We start from the raw sequence: 24,126 nt of genomic DNA, 5'->3' as shown, positions 1-24,126 counted from the left end.
TGTCTCCCTCTCTCTCTGACCCTCCCCTGCTCATGCTGTCTCTCTCTCTCTCTCCTAGAAATAAATAAAACATTTAAAAAAAAATATTACAAAGTTAGCAGTTCTCCACCCTAGACCCCTGAAGACCTCTGAACTCCCTCAACATTCAGGAACACACATTCAACAAACACAGGTAACCCTCACACACCCCAGTGCGGGGCCAGCACCCCAGGGGAGGCAGCAGCAGGAGGAAGGCAGGTGCATTTCTTCTCTGCAGCCAGACCCTACTTGATCTGGTATTCAGAGGAAGGAACTGAATCTGCCCCGGTGCTGGAGAAAAAGTTGGGAGATTGCACTGCAGGCGGTGTGCCTTTCACCGGCAGGAGCAGGGCCCCACACTTAGAAGGGCCCTGGGCCTGGTTTGATGCTCGGGACGTTGACTTTTTGAAACTCTCACTCTTTTTCAAATGGGGGGTGCCACACTCAAATTTCACCGTGAAAAGTAAGTAGCCAACCCTGACTATCCCCAGTGCCCTGTACGCTGAACTTTAAGGGCAATTAAAGATTTTCCACAGTAATGTCCAAAAGTTTGGCGCACCTGTCATCCGAGTAAGATTCAGGTTCTTCTCAGTAGGTACTGTGAGGCGGGGAGGGGGCGGTCCATAGGTGACCCCTCCAACCTGGAAGCGGTCCAGCTACCCTAAAGGGAGGGTAAGCTTGGGAAGACTTGGTCTGTGGGAGGATGGGCAGGTGCGGGGGATAGGAAGCGCACGGGGACCCGGGGCGGCGTGGAGGCGTGGGATCTGGGACGCTGGCGCGTGGTGACAGCGGGCAGCGGGAACACCCGGCGCCCCGGGCTCTGGCCCTGGCGCGCGGCGACGCGGAGCAGCGGGCGAGCCTGGAACCGGGCGGCGGGAACCGGGGACGCGCGCGCGCCCGGGGCGGGGCACGCCGCCTGGCTCCTCCTCCGCGCCTGGCCGGGTGGCGGCGGTCTCCCTCCACCACGCAGGTCCCAGGGAGAGGAGCAGAGGAGCAGGAAACGCCGGGGCCGGGCGGCTCGCCGGGAGCAGCAGCGCGGCCCCGCATGGAGCCCAACGTGCGCTTCTGGATGACCCAACGCCAAGTACGGCCCGGGCCCGGCGCGGCTGGGGGCGGGGAGGTCCTGGGCCGAGTGAAGTCGCTGGCTGGAGTCGCCGCCGGCTGGCCCGATGACCTTGGGCAGGCCACGTGGTCGCACCAGCCGCCTTCCCACCGCAGACCCCGGGAGGGGACGAAAGGGAAACCGAAGCCTGCGGGAGGCCGACAGCCGGGGCTGTCACCGCGTGCCACCGCGACCCCAGGCCTGGCTAGCGAGGGTCGCCACAAGGTCACTTTACCCATCGTCCTGAGGAGTCAGGCCCCGCCTTGCAGGAGTCTGCCCTCTGCTTCCTAAGCTGTTGTTGAGCATCAGCTTGGAGAGAAACAGGTGCTCCCAGGACCCCCCCCACCCCACCCCTTCCTAACCTTCTAGGCTCAGCCACTCCGATGACACAAGGTCTGTGGGCAGCCGTGGACAGGGAGTAGCGTGGGCCCCGCCTCCCGGCGGTGACTGGGTGGCGCTGTCCAATAGAAACACGATGGAAGCCATATAGGTCATTAAAAATTTTCTAGCAGCCACATTCCAAAGGGTAACAAGAAGCAACAGAAATTAATTTTAACAGTATAGTGTATTTAGCCCAACAAATACAAAATATTAACATTTCAACACGTAATCAACGTAAAAATTATTGAGATATTTATAACCTTTTTTTACATCTTTGAAATCTGGTGTATATTTTAACACATAGACCATCTCAGTTTGGCCTGGCCGTATTTCAGAGCCACATGGGGCTAACTGGACAGTACAATTTTAGGGTGTTCTCTTTCAGCCTTACCGGAAGGAGGGCCTAGCCTGGTTTTCTTAAGTGGGGAAGTTGAAAAGGGACAGGGAACTCAAGCTTTCCTGGCAGAGCCAGGACTGGAAGGCAAAACCATTGCAAAGTTGGTGGGGTTGGGGGGGTGGGAGCCAATCATGCTTCCTCTGCCCACATGTGAACGGAGCTGCCTTTATTGAGGCCTAGCTGGGGTGACGCGTTCTTTATGACTCCAGTTTAGAGTCTTAGAACAATGATAAGAGAGTAAAGAAAAAGCTGAGAACTTTCTAGATAATTGGTTGGAGGTCATTTGTGTGATGTGAACATAGATAGGCCCATTTGACCCCAGAGTCTGAGCTTTTAACCCTCGAGAGTAATTTGATATTGGAGTAGTTAAGAGCACATGCTGCTGGATTTGGGCCTGGCCGGGTTTTCCTGAGTCCGTGATGAGCTTTACCTCACCCGGAAAATGGGGGCATTACAGGAATTGCAGTTAGAGTCTCTGTTAGGGTCACAAAACTTATGTTCACCAAAAAAAACAAAAAACAAAAAACCGAACTTATGTTCACCGTTACGATTACCATATATCTTTTTTTTTTCCTGCCACCATGAACCTCTCCGGTGCTCCTCTCCCTCTCCAGTCTTTTATTCAGAGATTTGTTCAGTGGACTGAATTATTGGATCCTACAAATTTGGTCATTTCAATTGTGAGTATTTCCTTGTTTTCTGAGATAATGCCCTTCACATCTTATTCTGAAACGGGAAGACTGTGTGTCCCTTTTGAAAGCAGTGGAAACAGAATCTTTGCATATTATCATGTGTTTCTTCCTTCAGAACGAGCTTGTTAGATTGGAAGGTGGGTAAGCAAATGACAGGTCATTCCAAGCTCTGGGCCAGCTGCTGGCGGTTCAAAAGGGATCAAAACAATCATCCCTGGTCATGGAGGACAGACTGGCAGAGGTGGTCACAGACCTTGACCTAGGGTTCTAAGGGAGGGGGAAGGCCAGAGGAAGGGGGCAGACAGGGAAGGTCAGATAGAAGGGACTGTAAGCAAAGCCCAGGGGAGGGAGCAGCTAGTCGGGTCAGTGCTGCAGCTTAAACAGGCAGTTCCTGAAGGGCCTTGTGTGTTATTCAGATGAGAGGAGTTTGCATTTAGCCTACAGGGTCAGGTGGTGAGGCTGTGTTTCAGAAGGTCTCTTTGGTAGCCTTGTGGCAAGGGATCATGGGGACCAGACTGTAGGTGAGGTGAGCTGTTCAGGGAATGGCTCAGCTGTCCCAGTAGAAGACCAGCATCTGAACCATGTGTGGCTTTGGGCTGAAGAGGAGGAGGTCCACAGGACACTCCCATCCTTGCACTCAAGATGTTCCATGCAGCCTTGTTTATTTATTTTTATGTTTATTATTTTCATTTTGTTAATGTTTTATTTATTTTTGAGGGAGAGAGGGAGACGGAGTGTGAGCGGGGGAGGGGCAGCGGGAGAGGGAGACAGACTCCAAAGCAGGCTCCAGACTCTGAGCTGTCAGCACAGAGCCGGACACGAGGTTCGTGAGATCGTGACCTGCGCTGAAGTCGAACACTTAACCAGCCAATCAACCCAGGCGCCCCACAGCCTATTTGTAATAGAGAAAAACAACCTGAATGCTCATCAGTAGGGAAACAGAGAAATATAATGTGGCCTATTCATACGGTGGAATACTAATAGACGTTGAAAGTGATGATCTAGTTATCGACGTATAATATTATACGTGGAAACGCAAAGAATATGATGTTAAAGGGAAAACATCTACGATGTTAAGTGGAGAAAGCAAGATGCATACAGGACAACATTTATGCAGATTACAATATAAAGAACCAATACAGCATCTTTGTTTATGGATACATGTATTCATATTCGTAGAAGTATAAAAAAGTGGACTGGAAGTTAGTACCTTGAACTCATAATAGTGGTTCTCTCTGATAGAACAGGGAGACATGAGATTGCGGGCAATGGCTTTTTGGGGGAAAAGAAAAAACAAGAAAAATTGGAAACAAATATAACCGAAAGTTTACAGTTGTTAACTCTGGGGGAGGGGATTGGGAGTGTGACTCTCGAAGGCAAGCAGATGATGGTGGCATTCACAGAGACAGCTGACATCAGAACGGGGAGGGAGGTGGCAGTACTGGTGGCTTGAGCTGCTGAAGCTGTCTGGGAGGCTGGAAGCTCTGGATCTGAGTGACACACGGGACTGTCCTCACGGATACTCTAAGGGAGTAGAGAACCTTGTCAGTGTGTCGCACTGAAATCAGATGTGAAGGAGCCTGTCTATCGATTGTTAGATAAATCTCGACAATGCTGAGAGCATGGCTTGATTATTTCTCCTTCTGATTATAGGAAAAAATAGAAAAATCAAGGCAACTATTGTTAACAAATGAAGATGCGTCCCTACGTGACTTGGAGGACCGAAGGGTATGTCTCCTGTGCCTGGTTCAAGGTTGGATGTGGTTGCCTTCAAGAGATTCTGCTTTGCGTGGTCTGAAATCAGGTGGCGTCTTGTCATAGTAAACACTGCCCAGGGGATCCGCTTTTTTAAAACTGGATTGGGTTTTTTTTTTTTCTTAATGTAGTTAGGATTCATTCTTGTAAACCAGATTGCTAGCAGAAGGAACTAGTATTAGGAGAAAAAAACATAGGGCTCCTCCTGTGCCCAGATATTAGTGGGGATTCTCTGTGGCTGATCCCTGGAGTCCCATAGCAAACTCCAGGATTCAGGCAGGCGTCTGAAGACAGAATCTATTTCCCAGTAGAGGCAGTGGTCCAGGTCAGGATTACACTCCTGCCCAACGACCTTGCAGCAGATGGAGCTTTCCAGAGCCCACAGACATCAGTCCCGTGAGAAAAGCTCACATATTTAGTTAGGGGTGTGTGTGTGTGTGTGTGTGTTTTAATGGACGTGATACGGCCTCTGGGCTCACAGCCTGACTCAGATGCAGGTGCCTTGGCTAATGGCATGGCGTGTCACCTTGCCTGCTTTTCTCTGGGCCAGGGGCAGGCTAGATTCAGGGACTTACCTGAAGGATAAGGTGTTGGCCTTGAGTCCTCTCCAAGCTAAGAGATTCAGGACTTTTTAATGTTCTGGCTGTTTTCTTTCTGTGAATCATCTCATTACTTATTGTTAGTTCATTTGTTTGATTCATTAGACTCATTTATTTTGGCTTTTATTTATTTTTTTTGATGTTTATTTATTTTTGAGGGAGAGAAAGACAGAGTGTGAGAGGGGGAGGAATAGATAGACAGAGATGGAGACACAGAATCTGAAGCAGGCTCCAGGCTCTGAGCTGTCAGCACAGAGCCCGACGTGGGGCTCGAACTCAGGAACCACGAGATCATGACCTGAGCGGAAGTCGGATACTTACCCCACTGACCCACCCAGGCGCCCCTGATTCATCTATTTTGATTTATTCTGTCCATGTGGCATTGAACAGTTCTGGCCTCCACTCCCTAAAAGGCAGAGTAAAGGCGGCCTCAGAAATGAGACTGGAGAGATTTTTTTTTTCTTTTTCCCTGCCAATTCACCTTTAAAAGCTATTGCTTGTTTTTTCTTTTCTCTTTTTAGGTACAAGAAGCTTGGAAGAGAAGTCTTGTAAGTTTCAGCCCCTTGCTAATTTCTAGCCTGCTGCAATAACAAAACCAAGCATCAGACTGACCCTTGTGTTTGCTCTTGTGAAGTCAACAGTGCATCCTGACACCAGCAAACTGATCCCGGTTCCTTTTCGACCTGCAGGTGAGTGGATTCTAATTTTCACAAGTGGGTTGAGAAACCATGATTTGTAACAGTTAAAAAAAAAAACTCTGCCTTATTTTTTTCTTTCCTAGAAGCATTTCCGACACTGAGTCTGGAAACCACAGCTTAAAAAGGATGTTTGAAGGGTCTAGGGGTTGATAGTGGAGAAGAGCAGGTTCGGGGCCCAGAGCTGCGTCCAGTGCTGTGGAAAGATCGGGAAGGTTGGGGGTGAGGGCACAGGCCTGGGTCTGAAACCTGCTTTGCTCTGTCATCTGCTATGAAACGAAGCCCATCATTTTACTGATGATGGTTCTAGAACTGGTAACTCATAAGTGTTTTGGATTCCATGTAGTATCTATCCTCTCTCTCATATCTTGACTATGATGAGGGGAATAAAACCCATGATCATACAGGGCCCTTTTAACCATAAATTCTGTTATAAACAATTCAGACTATAGTTAAATAAGTTATTAAAATGAATGAGGTAAATCCTACATGCTGTTGTGGAAGAGTGGGTCTCCAGGAACTAGCGTTAACGGGAAAAAAGACAAAATACAAAACAGTATATAGTCATCCTGTTAGTATGAATAAGTGCCGTGAGCGTGAGAGAGCACGAGCGAATGTGGGAGTTTGCATCTCGCGAGGGAAGTGCATTCTTGTCTCTCCTTTTAATGCTTCGCTTCTGACACCAGATGTACAGGCTTTTCCTACAGCCTTCAATTCTGTGACACCAGCCAGGGAGCCTGCAGTTTTTTTTTTTTTTTTTTAATGTTTATTTATTTTTGAGAGAGAGAACGAGCAGGGGAAGGGCAGAGAGAGAGAGAGAGAGGAGAATCCCAAGCAGTAGCCCCTTCTTACGACTTGTCTTCTCCTGAGTTTTTTATAATTCTAACAGGTTGTCTGTACTGTCAGAGCTATCAGCACAGAGCCTGACACGGGGCTCAAACTCACCAACTGTGAGATCATGACTTGAGCCAAAATCAAGAATCAGACGCTCAATGTACTGAGCCACCCAGGTGCCTGCAGTTTTAAGTCAGTTCCGACACTGTGGACCTGGAGACCACGACAGACCCCACAGGTTAAGGGCCCAGACCCACGAGACCACCCGCACCTCAGAGGCCAACTGAAAGGCCAGGTTCTCACCTGTGCTTCTGACCAACCTGCGGTAAACTGGAGGTTCCCACGCGCAGTTCCCGGGGTTTGAAATTACTAGAATGGCTCACAGAGCTCAGGAAGACCGTTTCCTTACTAGATTAGCTGTTTATTACGAAAGGCTACAGCTCGGGAACAGATGGAAGACATGCTCCAGGCAAGGTGGGCTGGGGAGGAGAGAGCTTCCGCACCCTCCCCAGGCCTCTCTGTGCCAGCACCCGCTGGGCCCTGTGGCTAGCCCCGCCTCCAGCCCCTTGCCCCTCCCCGGAGGTGGAGGTAAGTCCAACCTCACTGCACGCCCGCTGGTTCCCCTGGCAACCAGCCCCTTCTTGGGGGCCTTTCCAAAGTCACCATATTAACATAAACTCAGGTGAGTGGGACAGGGGCTCGTTGGGAGTAAAAAAAAAAAAAAAGACACTCATTTCTCCTTCACTGCTGTTCTCTTTGAGGAAACCCAAGGGTATTACCGTCTCTGTGCTAAGAACAGGGACGAAGAGTAAATCCAGATGTCTTATTATAAATGACCGTATCACAGGGGCGCCTGGGTGGCTCAGTCAGTTAAGCATCCGACTTCGGCTCAGGTCATGAGCTCATGGTTAGTGGGTTTGAGGCCCCCCCCCATTCTGGCTCTGTGCTGACAGCTCAGAGCCTGGAGCCTGCTTTGGATTCTGTGTCACTCCTCTGTCTCTGCCCCTCCCCAGCTCATGCTCTATCTCTCAGTAATAAATGAATGTTAAAAAAAATATTTTTTTAAATAAATAAATGACCGAATCACAGATGTGCTAAGTTGGTGCGGAAGGTCGCACAGGTGCGGATTCACAGCGCTTGCCCTGAGTGAGAGGGCCTGGGAAGGCGGAAGGGCACCTCGTTAGATCCTTGGGTGCTGTGCTGATTGACGTACTTGCCATATGCACATAGTTATTAGGAAAAATGAAAGCATGGGCAAAGGCTGTCCTTTGGTGTCTGTGCCTTCAGAGCGCGGGAGCGGAGGTTCTCGGTGGGCGCGCCCCTTCCTGGCCTCCTGTCTCCGCCTGCCGCCAAGGCTGCTGCAGTCACTGACCCTCTTCTCTTCCTTCGCCAGCTCTCCTGCCTTTCACAGCACCCATGGTGAGTCAGCTGAGACCCCGGGTTTGGGAAGATGTCCACTCATCTCCTAACCTCCCCGGTTCATGTTCGCCAGCCCTGGAGCCCTGTCCCGCCACTGCCTGGTGGTTGTGGATCGCCTGACCCTTGTCTGCTATTCTTGTATTTTCACCCTGCACACACACTCCCCCCCCACGTATCCAGTCGGGCATCTGGGCCCCTTGAAGGTTCCCGTGTCACAAGGTCGTCCTTTCTTTGGATGCCTACTGTGCTCAGAGCACTGCAAGGTGGATGACATGCTCCCTGCTGCAAGCGCACATGAGTGTCCATGACCTTCTCTCCCTTACTCCCCCCCCAATACAGGCCCTCTCCTGGGACCTGGCATTGCCCCTCCCCACCCCCCAGCGAGGCTGTCCCACCTTGACTCTCACAAGGTGCTTTCACAAAGTGACAGCATTCCGCCGTCACTTCTCCCACACCTGTCCTGTGTCTGCACCCGCTGGCAAGTGCATACTTCTCAGCTGCTCTGCTGCAATGCCCGTCGTGGAGGCAAGGACCCCTGTGCGATTCCCGGGTGTCCTCAGTGTCCCGTAGGCGTCCCCCACTGCCCGGTAGCCTCCTGCATCTGCACCCTCCCCCCTTGTCCCAGCTCCTGGGGGGCTCATTTCTGCATCCCCTGCCCCGGGAAGTTCTTTGCCTCGGCGGCTCTACAAAACACTTAATACTTTGCTTTATTTTCTTAAAAGCTCTTTTTGTCGATGCTGTCAGTGAAAAGTCTGAAGTCCCTGATTTTACCCCAGGTAACAACTGTTTCAATTTCATGATGACTGAATTCTTTTGTGCTCGAAACCAAGGTGTGATCGGCTTGCCTCCGTCTCTCTGCAGGTTTCCTTCTATACCTACATTACGGGGTTCAACATCATCAATGGAAACGCAAGTTATGTGAGTATTCCGAGGCCCAGGGGATATGCAGTTCTGTGTTACTTCTTTTGGAGTTTTGTTTGTTTGTTTTAATTATCCTTCCAGGGTAAAACTGTGGTATTTGCTAAGTATGTACTTTTGTTTTTTCCTTAGAATCGTCGCCCACATGAGAGTCTATTACTAGGGACAGGAGTAATTGCTTCTTCATCCTTTTTTGGAGTGGGTATTTTAAAAATCTGTCACATCTTATTTATTCCTCAGGACGAAACAACATATTCTGAATGACAAATTTATGTTTCAACTCAAACTATTTTTTTTAATTTTCATTTTTTAATTCAAAAAAATTTTTTTTAGAGAGAGAGAGAGAGCGTGTGCCAGCAGGGTAGGGGCAGAGAGAGAGGGAGAGAGAATCCCAAGCAGGCTCCGTGCTCAACATGGAGCCCGGCATGGGGCTCGATCCTGTGGCCCTGGGATCATGACCTGAGCCGAAATCGAGTCGGACACCCAACCGACTGAGCCACCCGGGCACCTCCTCAATTCAAACAACTTAGAAAGTATGACTAAGACATAAGAAAGGAAATGGTCACCTGTAATCCTGCCCCCCCACCCCCCAAATAAGCATACGGGTATCTCAAGTTTCTAGGCATAAACTCAGTACTCTTACCTTTTAAAAAAATTTATTTAGGCTAGATAAACATGTTGTACACATCGTATATTGCTTTGGATGTCAGGGTACTGTGATGGTTAAAAATGCAGATGCTAGGGGCGCCTGGGTGGCTTAGTCGGTTGAGCGTCCAACTTTCGCTTGGGTCATGATCTCGCAGTTCGTGGGTTCGAGCCCCGCGTCGGGCTCTGTGCTGACTGCCAGCTCAGAGCCTGGAGCCTGTTTCAGTCTGTGACTCCCTCTCTCTCTGACCCTCCCCTGCTCACGCTGTCTCTCTCTCTATCCTAGAAATAAATAAAAATATTTAAAAAAAAAAAAATGCAGATGCTAGAGTCAGATAAGCCTGGGTTGGTATCCTGGCTCCAATTCTTAGTAGCTCAGTGATACTGTACAAGTTATGTAACCTCCCTAAGCCTCCGTGTGTTCCGCTGATGATCAGAAGAACACCTCAGCGTCGCATGAATCAAAAAAACACACGGGGAGCATTTGCAATGGCCTGACCTGGGCCAGGAACTAGGCTGTTGAGTATGTTCCGGGGATTTTTTGGCCCCAGGCAATAATGATTTTTCTCTCTTGTTTTCCTAGTTACTCCCTCGTTTGCTCCAGATGCGACTGAATAACACGTTATTGAAAAAAGCCCTTCCCGTCATCATTCTGAGTAAGCAGGAAGCGTGCAGTCTTTGTGGTCTTTGAGCCTTCCTTCGTCTTTGAGGACAGCCAGCTCCCTTGGCCACATTGTGACTGATGACAGCTTCTGTTTGTAGCTTTCCGGGCCCCCCCCCCAGCCCGGGCCAAATTAGGTCCTTGGTTTGAGGCGACACTTGCTCTGTAGGTATCCTCTCCATTGTCAAAAGATGAACACAAATTACATTTTCAAGGGTGTGCAAGCCCTGTGAGTGTATTATTTCACTCAATCCTGACAAAAAAAGGATGGGTAGCTGTATCGTTAGTCCATTTATAGAAGAGGAGGCTGAGGCCTCTTCTTCTTTTTTTTTTTTTTTAATTTTTTAAAATGTTTTATTTACTTCTGAGAGAGAGAAAGACAGAGACAGAGACAGTGTGTGCAGGGGAGGGTCGGAGAGAATCAGAAGCAGGCTCCAGGCTCTGAGCTGGCTGTCAGCACAGCCCAATGTGGAGAGACAGAGACAGAGACAGTGTGAGCAGGGGAGGGTCAGAGAGAATCGGAAGCAGGCTCCAGGCTCTGAGCTAGCTGTCAGCACAGAGCCTGACGCGGGGCTCGAACCCATGAACCATGAGATCATGACCTGAGCCGAAGTCAGACGCTTAACCGACTGAGCCACCCAGGCGCCCCTGGGTCCTCTTCTTACAGAAGGAGAGGAACATTAAGTAACTGTCCTGGGGTCACACAGGGAGTAGGTGGCAGTATAGGGGACCCCAGCCTGGTGGGCAGACTCCAGTGGGAGCAACGGAGACATTAAGCGTTTTAAGTGCCAGCCTGCAGATTCCCTAGTTCACACTCCATATTTGACTCTGGAAATCCTACTAACGGTTTGAAGAGTTGATGGAATGATGTCAGCGGTAAAATTTGGGGAAATGTCATAGAAACCTGATCAGACCAGCTAAAGCAAAGAAGGGGGGTGTATTTCAAGGAGCCCGGGGTTTCTCCTGGAATCCTCCTGGGGAGCTGGGCCGGACTTTCAGGGGTGCTGAAACCCGGTGCCGGCTCATGGGCAGGACCCACGACTGGGAAGCCAGCATTTCTGTCCCAGCTCCACCGCCCCAGGACAGAGCTGGGCTGGCCAGGTGACCGCCTGAGGGCAGGGGAGCATAGCCATCAGAGAAGGAGGCTCGACACCAGAAAAGGTGTTCTTCACTGGACCAAACTCACCCTCTGCTATGCATTGTCCTCTCTACGTCCACAGCCTACATCAGTGCCATGAATGTTGTTGCAGCCCGAAGTCTTGAGCCCATTCGAGGGATTGAAGTCATGGACAAGGAAGGCAATGTCATGGGCTATTCCAGAAAAGCCGGCGCAAAGGTAAGGGACACAATGGAGCCTTAGCTGGTTTGCCTCTTGGGTGGATGATTGAGTTTGCTATTTGAGAAACAGAAACTGGTACCCAAGCCCTATCTCCCTTTCACCTTTCCCAATCATGTTTTCCCTCTTGCAGACAGCGGTTCTCCATCGTGCACTGTGAGGTTTACAATAATGTTTCCATTTTGCATCACTGATGTGCAATTAGTCTGGATTCTCCAGAGAAACAGAACCAGTAGTGTGTGTGTGTGTGTGTGTGTGTGTGTGTGTGTGTGTGTGTGTGTGTATGTATGTATTTTAAGTAACAGGCTGATTCCATTGTAGGGCTCATAGGTTGGTCAAGTGTAGACCAGATCGACAGGCTGGAAACCAGGGAGCCGGTGCTGTGGTCTTGAGGCAGAATTTCTTCTTTGGGGGGCACCTGGGTGGCTCAGTTGGTTAAGCCTCCGACTTCAGCCTAAATTTAAGCAGTTATACAGCTATCCCCGTAGTCTAGAGCATTCTCATCGTAAAAATCTCCCTTGTGCCCATTGAGTCAGTCTCTTCTCCCACCCTGGGCCCCAGAGAAACACTGATCTGCTTTATGTCTTCATGGTTTTGTCTTTAAGAAATCTCACGGGGGGCGCCTGGGTGGCTTAGTCGGTTAAGCGTCCGACTTTCGCTTAGGTCATGATCTCGCGGTTCGTGGGTTCGGGCCCCGCGTCGGGCTCTGTGCTGACTGCCAGCTCAGAGCCTGGAGCCTGCTTCAGTCTGTGACTCCCTCTCTCTCTGACCCTCCCCTGCTCACGCTGTCTCTCTCTCTCTCTCTCTCCTAGAAAAAAAATAAAAAAAAAAAAAAAAAAAAAAGAAGAAGAAATCTCGCGGATATTTGGGTTGTGTCCAGTTTGGGGCTGTCATGCATAAGGCTGCTCTCAACTTTTGCTCCAGTCCTTATGTAGAGGGACACCTGTCTGCATCTGCCTTCAGGGGCTCCCTTTACCTGCAGGGCGTTAGGGCTGCCGCGAATGGTTTGCTCAGAAGAATGAGAGCAGGTGTCTTTTATTTTTAAGAGCCAGAGTGAGCAAACCTGGGGGAGAGGGACAGACAGGAAGAGGGAGAGGGAGAATCCCAAGCAGGCTCCACGCTCAGTCCAGAGCCCAACGTGGGGCTCGATCCCACGACCCTGGGATCATGACCCCAGCTGAAATAGAGTCAGTATGCCCAACCGATTGAGCATTCCCTCTCCCCCCCCACCATGCCCTGAGAGCAAGTGTTTAATCCATGAGCTGCTCCTTGGCTCCTCATGCCCTCCAGGTGCCGTGTGAGGCTCCGCACAGCCATGCCCTTGGCCTTAGCCTCCCTTCCCCCAGGAGCCAGGAGCTCTCAGCCTCCCAGGGGAGGCAGCCTCAGGCCCAGCTGTCAGGGTGTCTAGTCTGTCTGTCCAGGAGGAGCTTCATTTTTGCATGAAGGCCAACTTATGGTAAAAGATTGAAGGTCTGCTTTAAAAAAAAAGAAAAAGAAAAAAAGAAAAAAAATTTACTGGGGCGCCTGGGTGGCTCAGTCGGTTGAGGTTTGATTTTGGCTCAGGTCATGATCCCAGAATCGTGGGATCGAGCCTGCATGAGGCTCTGAGCTGAGCATGAAGCCTGCTTACGATTCTCTTTCTTTCTCTCTCTCTCTCTCTCCCCCTCTCTCCCTCTCTCCCTCTGCCCCTGTCCTTCCCCCTTGTGCATGTGTGCACACTCTTTCTCTCTAAAAAAAAAAAAAGAATAGTGTCTGCAACTGTGCGTAAGCATAAGCATTCTTTCAACATTTCCTTGTCACCAGAAGGTTTATTTTCTTTGGCTAAAATTTCAGAAACTACGCAACCAGCAATATCTGATCGTAACCGGGCACCTTTGACCAGGTTTCAGGGGCCAACCCGTGTTGTTTCCCCTTGCCTGGGCTTGGAAGGCACTCAGCTGCCAAGTGCAACACGTCTCCCAGTGCCCTCAGTATGGGTGTCTGGTTCACAGTGTCCTCCCCTGGCACACAAGCAGAGAGGGGCTGACCTCGCCCCCGCTGACGTCGAAACACACCACACTCAGCAGCTGCTTTTCTCTTCCCGAAGTTGAGCAGTTTTATTTTCTTTTCCTGAAAGTTTATTTTAAGCGCCACCCGTCCTCGGCCTCTCTGTCCCTGCGGGGGAATCGGATGAGATGGGCATCTGTTTGGGAAGCAGAGAGCAGGGCTGCTGGGCACGGGCGGGGACCCCAGAAGGCTGGCTGTAGGCATGTCCTGGGAAGCCAGAAGTGGAAGAGACGGGGTTGGGAGGGGACAGTGGCGTGCGTGCCAGTTCATCTTGTGCAGAGCAATGCTGTCCGCGGAGCCGTGCCTCACCCGGGGCTGGGGTTCTGACGTTAACGTGCAAGTGTCATCCATAGTCGGAATTTCCCTGGAAAGTCTCTTATGTTGCCCTGGAGTCCACATGACTTGGTGCATGTGTAACCCATGCAGTAAATAACATGTTTAAATGTTCGACAAATAGAGTGGTGTAGATCATAGAAAAGATGACAAAATGTTATCAACAGTACCTACATGTCTGTGCACACCTAAGTACACAAGCAGAAGGTGGGTGTGTGCAGGTGGATCCGAGCCTGGCACGTGTGCGTGGGATGCCAGGCCAGTGCCCTCTGAGCTGGACTTCTGGAAGGTTCCTCCACTCGAGGGGGGAGGGATGTCTGGGCTGCTGCTTGGATCAGGAGGCCTGTGGGTTGTGCTGGATTGCGAGGAAATCGTGCAGTGGTCCTCGGGGGCAAATCCAGCATTTCCGCCAAGGGGCCTGCCCTTTGGTTCTAGGTGACGGTTTTTCTGTAAGCTGCCTTTGCTCGTACTTTGGGTGGAGTCAGCGGGAGGTAAATCCCGTCTCCAGTAGCTCCTGCGCCCACCCTGGCAGCCCTCCCGCTGCGCGCTAGTGGGGCTGCCTCCACCTGAGAAAGGAGAGCTGCCGAAGAATCCCTGGAAATGGTCCCGTGCCCTGTGCTAAGCTGCTTCCTTTCTGTTTCCGCTAGGCCGTTAAAGATACAGCGACGTCCAGAATAATGCTGTTTGGGACCTCCGCCTTTATCCCTGAAGTCTTCTCCCACTTTTTTGTAAGGTAAGAGGCACACTCCCCTCCCCGGGAAGGGACAGATATTCAACACTGAAAATCCTTACAGAACTCGTCAAACACCGAGCCTGGTGGGAGGGATGGGAAGAAGTTTCTTTGGTCACCCTCCTGCTACGCTCTGTTCATCACAGTTAGGACAGTAGGCTTGATTTGGGGCACGCATGGAAATCCAGCATTGCCCGTTCCTTAAGCCTGGAATCTCGCCCAGGCCCCGTCCTCAGCTACCTGTGTGCATCCTGAGGAGGGATAGAAACACAGCAAACCCCAGCAGAGGCAGGGAGTGTCTTCTGCTCAGTTCACAAACCCCTGGGGGAGGACTCAGTTGGCCCATGTGGGGTCACCTGAACCGATCCTGTGTCCAGCGCGGTGAGAGAGAAAGCCTTTGTTAGGACAGCATAGGGAGTGTGTTTTCTAATTTTTTTTTAACTTTTTAATTTATTTCTGAGAGAGAGAGAGACAGCGTGAGCAGGGGAGGGTCAGAGAGAGAGGGAGACAGAATCTGAAGCAGGCTCCAGGCTCTGAGCTGTCAGCACAGAGCCCGATGTGGGGCTCGAACCCACGAACTGTGAGATCATGACCTGAGCCAAAGTTGGACGCTTAACCGATTGAGCTACCCAGCCGCCCCAAGGAGTGTATTTTCTAGAAGTAGCAGCATGCTGCTCAGAGCCAAGTGTTACCTCCCATGGGCCACCGGCCGGATGGCTATGGAGATTTCTGCTGGCCCAGGCTCTTTGCAAACCAGTCTGGCTGGGTCAGAGCTGGGCTTCCTGTGAAAGCTGGGGCCCTCCGGTCTGTCCCTTGAAGCCCGCTAGTGACACAAGCGACCTGGGGGCGTTCATTTCCCAGTGGGCCCTCACAGCCATGATAGTATCCGACCTGGCGTGACCTCGGTGGCTCTTCTGACTCAGCCCTTTTATTCTGCAAGGGAAAGAACCCAGGCTTAGACAGGGAAGGTGACTTGCCCAAGGCCATGCCGTCTATCAGTGGCAGGACCGCAGCTGGACCCAGGCCCCTGGATCTCTGACTCCCAGGCTGGGTCAGAATGTCACATGCCTGCCAGCAGAGCCCAGCATCTAAGATCTGGTCTCTCACTCTGGAGGCTTGGGATTTCGGATGATAACTTAACTGGTCGGTGGCTGTGTCCTTGTTTGTGCAAAAGGGGGCGATGGTAATACAAACTTCTAAGGGGTGTTGGGGATCAGATGGCCAAGTGCCTGGGAAGTGCTTAACCCCAGGCCTGACATACAGGGAGTACTCCATCCGTGCAGCTGCTGGTATCGCTTGTTTGCTGGCGAGTGGGAACCACGGTGTGGGCCTGGCCAGCTGCACGCAAGACCATTAGAGCGGGGGGGGGGGGGCCAGCCTCTAAATAAATGCCCAGTAACCTTGTCTCTTACAGGACCCAGTTTTTCCGGCAATATCCGTGGTCATTATGGACCTTCAAGCTGTCTTGTACTGTGTTAGCAATGGGATTGATGGTGCCAGTTTCTTTTAGTCTGTACCCACAGATTGAACGGGTGAGTGCTCCCTGCTCAAGTTTCTCTCAAAATGAAAAAACAAACCTTTTTCGTCTCCTTGTTGTAAGAGAAAGATGAATAATTCTAAGAAACCTTCAGAAGTTTACAAACGTATAAAAATAATGTTATTCAATCCCACACCCCAGATCACTTGTACAATTTTAGATTCTGGTTTTCTTAGCGATAAATCAGAAGCGTTTTTCTGGGACATTTAAAAAACCTTTGAGATTTGTCAGGTACCTCATAATATTCCACAGTGATGCCTCAGCCGATGGAACTTTCTGCGATGATGGAAACGTGTAACGTGTGCCGATCCAGTGTCTGCTTGCCACATCTAGTGGTGGAGCACTTGTTGTGTGGCTAATGTGACTGAGAGACTGAATTCTTTTTTTTTTTTTTTTTATGTTTGTATTCATTTCTGAGAGAGAGAGAGAGACAGCGTGAGCCGAGGAGGGGCAGAGAGAGAGGGAGACACAGAATCCGACGCAAGCTCCAGGCTCTGAGCTGTCAACACAGAGCCCGACGCGGGGCTCGAACCCACGGACCGTGAGATCATGACCTGAGCCAAAGTCGGACACTTAACTGACTGAGCCACCCAGGCACCCCTGAATCCTTCTTTTTTAATGTTTACTTATTTTTGAGAGAGAGAGAGACACAGTGTGAGCGGGGAAGGGGCAGAGAGAGAGGGAGATGCAGAATCCAAAGCAGGCTCCAGGCTCTGAGCTGTCAGTGCAGAGCCTGACACGGGGCTTGAACTCACAAGCTGTGAGATCATGACCTGAGCCACATTCGGACCCTTAATCGAGGGAGACACCCAGGCGCCCCTGAATTTTTAATTTAATGTATTTTAAGCACTCACATGCAGACAGTGGCTTCTTCTGTAAACTAGGATGTATTACAATTAATGATGAGTTCGACTACCTGGATTCAAATTCCCAGCTCCTCCATGACCTTGGTCAGTTTGTTTAAATTCTGTGAGATTCAGTTTCCATATCCATTAAAGAGAATTGAAGGTAGTAGTATCTCTACAAAGGGCTGTTGCTGCCACCAAGGACATTGTTGATGTCACAGCTATTGGCAATTCCTGGCGTTTCTTAGCCAAAAATTTCAAATGTTTGTTTCTGTCACTGAAGTTGAAAATTGGTGATGTCTCCAAAGGCATCTAAATTTATGGAATGAGCTTGTTCAAAACCCAGATTTAGGTTCAGAGAATCATTAGTTGAGGCAACTTTGCCATCACATAACATAGAAACTTTAGATCCTCTTAGTTGCTATACTCACTCCCAGGGTGGCCAGGGACGGGGTGGGGCGGGCAGCTTCTCATGAAAATCAAATGTTAGAAAGTATTTTTAATCCTCACAGGCCCACCCAAAACATGTGGTTTATTATAATGAGATTGTAATAAAAGTGAACCTTTTGCAAATAATTACTTCTGATTGCACTGGTACTCGGAGGGAAGGAGACGGCTTCTCTGCAGGTTGGGTCATTCACAGAAGTCCTTACATCTTGAGGGGGTTCCCACTCTCTGCTGCCATGCCGTGCCTTCCTCCTGGGTTCTTGTCATTCCACAAACAGTGATGAGGCCCTCTCCTGCCAGACTGGCTGGGTGCTGGGGTCAGCAGCGAGTAGATGGGGTCCTGCCCTCCAGTAGCTATGAAAAAGCAATGACATGTGGCCACTTGGGCCATTGATTGGGGAAATAGAAGAGGGAGCCGCAGAGCCCAGGAGTCCTGACTGGCCGAGGGTGGGGGTGTCGTGCTTTAAGAGGTACAAGGGAAGGAGTTTCTTTAGAGCTCCCTTCGCTGCCACGGGGGAATCAGAATCTGGAATCAGCAAATTGTTAGGTAAGCAGGTCTCTTTCCAGTCTGTCGTGTACACATCATTGTGGGTTGTGGAATTGAGTTTTCCAATGTTTGGAGTAACTTGGTTCTTCACTCTGTGATGATACCATTTTAGCCTCAGCTAGTGGCTGCTTTCGATGTCCTCAAGGGTACGAGGGTGTCCTTCTTACGGGAAGGCTGGGTCCGGGACAGCCTGTCAGAGGTCAGGACCGGAGGCGATCCTCTCCCCCTTGGCTGCCGCCTTTCTTGCTGGCCTTCTTGAGCCAGGCGGCCACTAGACTTAAAGTTCCAGGGCAGAATGGATGTGCTCGGGTCCGCGGGCCAGTGAGGGGGAGACTCCCACATGCAGCTGACTGTAGACACAGTGGGACCGCGGTGGAAGGCTGTCACATATAGGGCAATGGCCAGTGTTGGTACGGCCAGGGGCTGGGGGCACGGCTTGTACACAGGCCCGGGGTGAGCTCTGGTGTGGTCCACCTTGGGCACTCTGGTCCCACTTGGCTAGAGTGTGAGGGAAGGGACCACAGGGTGTTCCGCACCCCGTAAGTGTGGCTTCTGTTTATCCAGCACCTCCTGTGTCCTGGGGACTATGCCAGGTAGCTAGTCTCTTGTCTTTAAGACAGATTTTCAAGGCAGTTTGTGTTCCCACTTTACAGACAGGAGCCTGGGGCTCTGGGGAAACAGGAAATCCCCCTGTAGGTTATTTGGCTCTGGAGAGGCGGGGCCGGGGGCGGGGGGATCTCACCAGCCCCTCATGGTGATAGAACTTTATACGGAGGCCATGAGGGAGATGTTTCAAGGCAGGAGTGGCTTAGTCAGGCTGCATTATAGAGATATCACTCTTTGGATGCCACAGTGTAGATGGGGGTGCATCCTGGAGGCTGGGAAGACAGCTAGGGGGCTGTGGAAGCATTCTGGCCAGAGGTGACGGGGGCTCGGAGTAGGTCAAGGGTAGTAGATTAGAGAGAAATACTTGAATTGGACAGGTTAGAACTTGTGAGCATTCAGATTGAGTGCAAAAGTAAAGAGAAAGGGATCCAAGGGGACACCCAGATTTCTGGCTTAGGTGTGACTCCAATAGACAGGACAGAGGGAAGAAAGGGCTCTGTGTCAACCAGGATTGCATCTGGGCACCTGGGTGGCTCAGTCGGTTGACTGATTCTTGGTTTCAGCTCAGGTCATGATCGCTCAGGTTCATGAGATAGAACTCGGGTGCTCTGTGCTGGCAGCGCGGAGCCTGCTTGGGATTCTCTCTCTCCCTCTCCCTCTCTCCTCCTTCCCTGCTCATGCTGTCTCAAAATAAGTAAATAAGCTTAAAAATTAAAAAAAATTAGAATTACATTCGGTTGTAAATGAGATCCAAAATAACAGCCTGAACAAGGTAGAAGTTTATTTCTCATTCACGTAAAATGTGTCATGACCCTAGGAAGGCGCCCACACGAGTTGTGTTTTTCCAGTGTCTTTTCCAATAAAGGCTCAGCTTTATTCAGTCTTTATTCACGCAAAGTGAATCATGATTATAAAAGCAAGTTCAGGGTTCCAAACCTGGTGACATTTCCCCATGTGATTAAACTCGGCTTCTTACACAGCACATGGAGCAGAACATAGTACAAGCCACTTAACAAACAAGGTAACAGAAAGGTGCAGAAGTTAACGAACCAAACGCGAAGTCAGCCTGTGGGCGCGCAGTTGAGATAAGGCCGCGGCCCAGTCGGGGTCACCCCTTGGCACTTACTGCTCATTATGTTCAAGCCATGAAGGATCTCAGTTGTGGTCCGAGATCAATCCGGCAGTGCCTTCGGCGGCAGCTACTTTTTAGGTGGTCATAGAGGGGTCACATCGGAAGAGTCTGATGGTTTGCTGCAAAAATCCACCCTTTGTAAAGGGCCCCTGCAGAGCTCCGCTGGTTTGGCTTGTTATCAGTGTGGGGTATCAGCGGATGCTGGTCCCGGCGACAATCTCGTACCTGCAGTACCTGCAGTACCTCCGGCTACTTGTGTCATTGCTTGACACAAGTCCCTGCTTGACGTGAGAGGCTCCATTTTGCCCTCTACCGTGAGGCGGCCAGGCCAGTAGGGAAGCTGTGTGTCATCAAGTCCTCAGGGATCTAATTCCTTCCAGCTCAGCCCGCCACCATTCCAAGGGTTTGGCCCCATCGTCAAGGTACCAGATGGTACCTTTCTCATTCCACTTGGCCACGTGCCACTTTCACTTCCATCACGTTGGCCAGAAGTTAGTCACGTGGCCAAGCCTTATTGTAAGGGCAGCTGGGAAATGAGGTCTTTATTCTGGACATGTTTAAGATTCTGCTTCTGTGGAAGAGAACAGATGGGGCAGGTGGCACGAAGGGTAATGGGTCACATATGGAAACAACTGTTACCTACTAGGAAGTAAATACGACCAAAAGGCTATGGCGAGATTAGGGAAAGAAGAGAATTGCCGGCTGATCCAGGAAGGCTGCATGGAAGAGGTATGCTTTGGACATGGATGGCTTTGAACAGGCAGAGATGGGGGAGGAAAGAGGGCGTTCCAGGCGGGGGTATAGGAGAGCTAGGAGTCCCGTGTAGCTGGCCACATGTCGCTGAGTGTGAGTGGCAAGATCTTGGTGCCAGATAGCAGGGCCTGTGTGGCCAGGCCGAGGAAGCAGGCTCCACTCTTAAGGCATCAGTGGGTCATGCAAGGCTTGAAGGGGCGGGGCCCTCAGAGGCCAGAGTAGAGGCAGGAAATGTCCATCTCCCCTCCTGAGCCTCTCCCCACCAACCCTCAAGCAAGCCTTGGCATTTGCTAGACCATGAAAATACCTTGTTGGTCCAAGATGGGCCCGGAGGTGGCTGAATGGTGGTCCCCAGCTGTGGGTGCCCTGCCTTCTATTTTTTTCTTTATAATTTTTTTTAGCATTTATTCAGTTTTGACAGACAGAGAATGAGTGGGGAAGGGGCAGAGAGAGGGAGACACAGAATCTGAAACAGGCTCTGAGCCATCAGCACAGAGCCCGATTTGGGACTTGAACCCACAAACTGTGAGATCACGACCTGAGCTGAAGTCGGATGCTTAACCGACTGAGCCCCCCCAGGCGCCCCAGGCGCCCTGCCTTCTTGCCTGGCCCCTGCCCAGGACCAACACATCTTCTCAGACACATCGCAGGCTGCAGCAACCTTCAGGTCTGGAAACCCCATGACCTTGACAGGGAAGCTTGTGCCCTGCAAAACCTCTTTTCCACTAAGCTGGTACTTCTGCCACCTTGTCAGACTAGAACCGTGGCTGCGTATTGGGGTTGGGGGGTGTTCATTTTGTTAGGTGTGATGACAGCAGAGTAGTTACGTAACACTGAATATCCTTTGGAATTTCATACAGAAGTATCTGTAGGTAAATTGACAGGTCTGAGAATTGCCTTCCCGTACTCCAGAAAATACCCCCAAATTGGGATCAGAGATGCTGCCTGAAAGAAGATTGGCAGATTGTTACTAATGCTGAGTGACGAGTAGATGAGGGTTCATTATATTCTTTCTGCATGTGTTTATATTTGAAATTCCCCATAACGGTATTCAAGAAGTTCTGGGTTTTGTTTTTGGTTTTGGTTTTGGTTTTTTTTTTGCTATCGATCAGACATCACTGAAAAAGTTGGACTGGGAAACAGATGCGTTCTGCAATTTTTTTTTTTTTTTAACTTGGCTCTTGGGGCGCCTGGGTGGCTCAGTCGGTTGAGCGCCCAACTTCGGCTCAGGTCATGATCTCACAGTTCGTGAGTTTGAGCCCCGTGTCATGCTCTGTGCTGACAGCTCAGAGCCTGGAGCCTGCTTCCGATTCTGTGTCTCCCTCTCTCTCTGCCCCTCCCCCACTTGTGCTCTGTCTCTCTCAAAATAAGTAAATAAATAGATAACAAACAAACACATTAAAACTTGGCTTTTAAGGTAAGAAAAGTTTCTAATATTAAATATTAAGAATTTAACTTTGTTTTTCAGATACAGTGCAGTAATCTTGAAAAGGAAATTCAGTCTGCAACAGAAGAAACAGAGCTCTTCTTTAACAGAGGGGTATAGGGATGAGTTTTCGGTGAATTTCTTCTGTTCCTGCTTGGACACCTTCGTCTCTGCTTGAGGTGTGAGTTCCGAGAACTCTGCCAGAGGTCTGGAGCCGAGGGGTCTGTGTCCCTGGGATGGCCTACAATTAATTACACAGGCCAACACCCCTTCCAGGCTGGTGCCCAGGGTTTCCAGCCTGGATGAAAGAAGAGAAACCAAGAGGCTGTCTTGTGTGTCCACCCCCATGGGGTTGCTGAGGGGATGGGTGATAAGGATTCGATTTTCTAGGTGTTTGTTCAGCAGCCTCTGAAGGGATAGTGTGAAATTACTAATAAACTTATTGAAAGTTGAGTATTTGAGAAAATAAAGGAAACGAAAATAAAGGAAAATGGACCCTCATGCCCAGGGCCCAGGCATTAAGTTGACGGCCTACCTCAAGGTAGACGGGAGCCTCTGGGGGCACTGAAGGCCGCCCCAGAGCAATCCTCCTCCCCTGCTCAGCTTACTCCCATTTTGGACGGCTGGAAATCTCTGCTCCTGGGCCGTCCACCTCCCCTCTCCTCACTGGCGAATGACCCTGCCTCCTCCCTCACAGTGAAAACGAGGCTGTGGACAGACAATGACTCTGCGGACCTCTCTCCACCCACGCCCAGCCTTCCCGCCTCCTCCCAAGGTCAGCCGTGGGCCTGGGCGGCCCCTCCAGTCTGATTTCCTCAGGGCCTTCCTGCCCCATAGCCTCCCTGCCTCGGCTCCAGCCTCCTCCCTCCTTCCCAGAAGTGGGGGGTGGGGGGAGACTCCTGGAGTCACCAGCCTCATTAGAATAGCTAAGGTCAGTTCTGAGCCACATTTTTTCAAGGACGGTCTCTCCTCACTCTGCTAGAAGAGCTCTTCACCCCACCTGAACGCTGACTGCCACTCTGCGGGGCGCTCAGACTCAGCGCGGGGCTTGCTCCCCTGAGCAGTAGGCCCCCATCCTGCTGGCCCCTGTACCCCACCACTCAGAGACCCACTTGAGACCATCTTTTCCTCCCCATCTCAGGAAATGGCACTGCCATTGACACAGTAGCATCACCCAAGGTCACTGGCATCACCCACTCTCCTCCCTGCCCTCAACCCCATTCAACAGCTGAGCCCAAAGGGGACAGGTGCCACCACCTGCCCAGTCCAACAGCATCCCCTGCTGGCATTATTCTATCTCCGCTGGCTCCTCTGATCCCGGCCTCAGCCTGCTCTGATAAACACCTGTGTGAAAGCCTTCACTGGCTTCCGGGTGCATCAGGTTCAAGTCCAAATTCCTTACCAGGCAGGCAAGAGCCTTTACCTTATTCGTCTCCTGACACTCCTTTTCCTCACTTTGGACCATACCCTGTTCCTCATATGGGCTGCAGTCTTTCCTTGCTGGACCTTCATATCAGCTGTTCCCTGCTCCAGATTAACTCTTGCTTATGCATCAGGCCTCACTTGGACATCAATCACTCCCTCCAGGGAGCCCTCCAGGATACACAGTTCTGAATTAGGTGCCCCTTCTATGTGCTTCCATAGCACTCATACTGTATCTAGCGCTGGCCATGCCACAGTGGAATAGCCTCTTTGCTGACTCTGAGCCCCCGTAGACTTCAGGCCTTGAGAGCAAGAAGTATGCGCCGTGCACGAAGGGAAGCCTCAGGGTACAACACAATGCACTGGCAGAGTAGGCACTGAAACCCCTGCATGCTGGAGGTGAATGTTTCCATCACACCCTGCCCCAAATCACTGAAGATCTCTGGCTTTCAGTGTTCCCTGGGCCAGAATGATGGTTATCTTCAAATTTGGTTAAAAGGGGTTCACAACACCCGAAAAGAACAAAAGTCAGTTTAAGAAGCCTGCCAGATACCTCGCACACGAAGCAAGATTAAAGAACAAAACAAAGGGCCCAGATGACACCTGTTAGTTAGCCACTAACAGAGGACACAGTAGAAATGCAAGGCATCTTTTCAAAGGGGAAGACACAAGTATCAGCTCTAGAAGTGGGGGATGGGGAAGGGCAAGGGCGGAGAGAGCGGGGGGCGGGGGGGGGCAACCCAGGAGCTGAGCCCCATAACTTTGAGATAGGTCCTGTAATAACTCCCCAGCACATCTGCATTGATCATTTGTTTGGAGTGGGGAGCATTAAAGAAAGAGGGCACAATTC

General features: G+C 50.7%; 1 protein-coding gene across 1 annotated transcript; it reads left to right on the top strand.

The window, feature by feature from the left end:
- Positions 1-794: 794 nt before the first annotated feature.
- On the top strand, positions 795-22,307 carry SFXN4 (sideroflexin 4). Its single transcript, XM_039237354.1, has 14 exons — positions 795-1,102; positions 2,513-2,578; positions 4,244-4,318; positions 5,466-5,492; positions 5,579-5,633; positions 7,867-7,892; positions 8,615-8,668; positions 8,754-8,810; positions 8,943-9,008; positions 10,039-10,111; positions 11,337-11,452; positions 14,479-14,564; positions 15,976-16,093; positions 21,897-22,307. The coding sequence occupies exons 1-14, from the start codon at positions 1,064-1,066 to the stop codon at positions 21,972-21,974; spliced, it is 936 nt and encodes a 311-aa protein (XP_039093285.1). The 5' UTR covers positions 795-1,063; the 3' UTR covers positions 21,975-22,307.
- The last annotated feature ends 1,819 nt before the right edge of the window (positions 22,308-24,126 follow it).

The sequence above is a fragment of the Hyaena hyaena genome, unplaced genomic scaffold (assembly GCF_003009895.1).
Source record: "Hyaena hyaena isolate Hyena2069 unplaced genomic scaffold, ASM300989v1 scaffold_124, whole genome shotgun sequence".
In the NCBI taxonomy this organism is placed as follows: domain Eukaryota; kingdom Metazoa; phylum Chordata; class Mammalia; order Carnivora; family Hyaenidae; genus Hyaena; species Hyaena hyaena.
The sequence above is the reverse complement of the archived record's forward strand: the minus strand, read 5'-3'. Positions and strand labels throughout refer to the sequence as shown.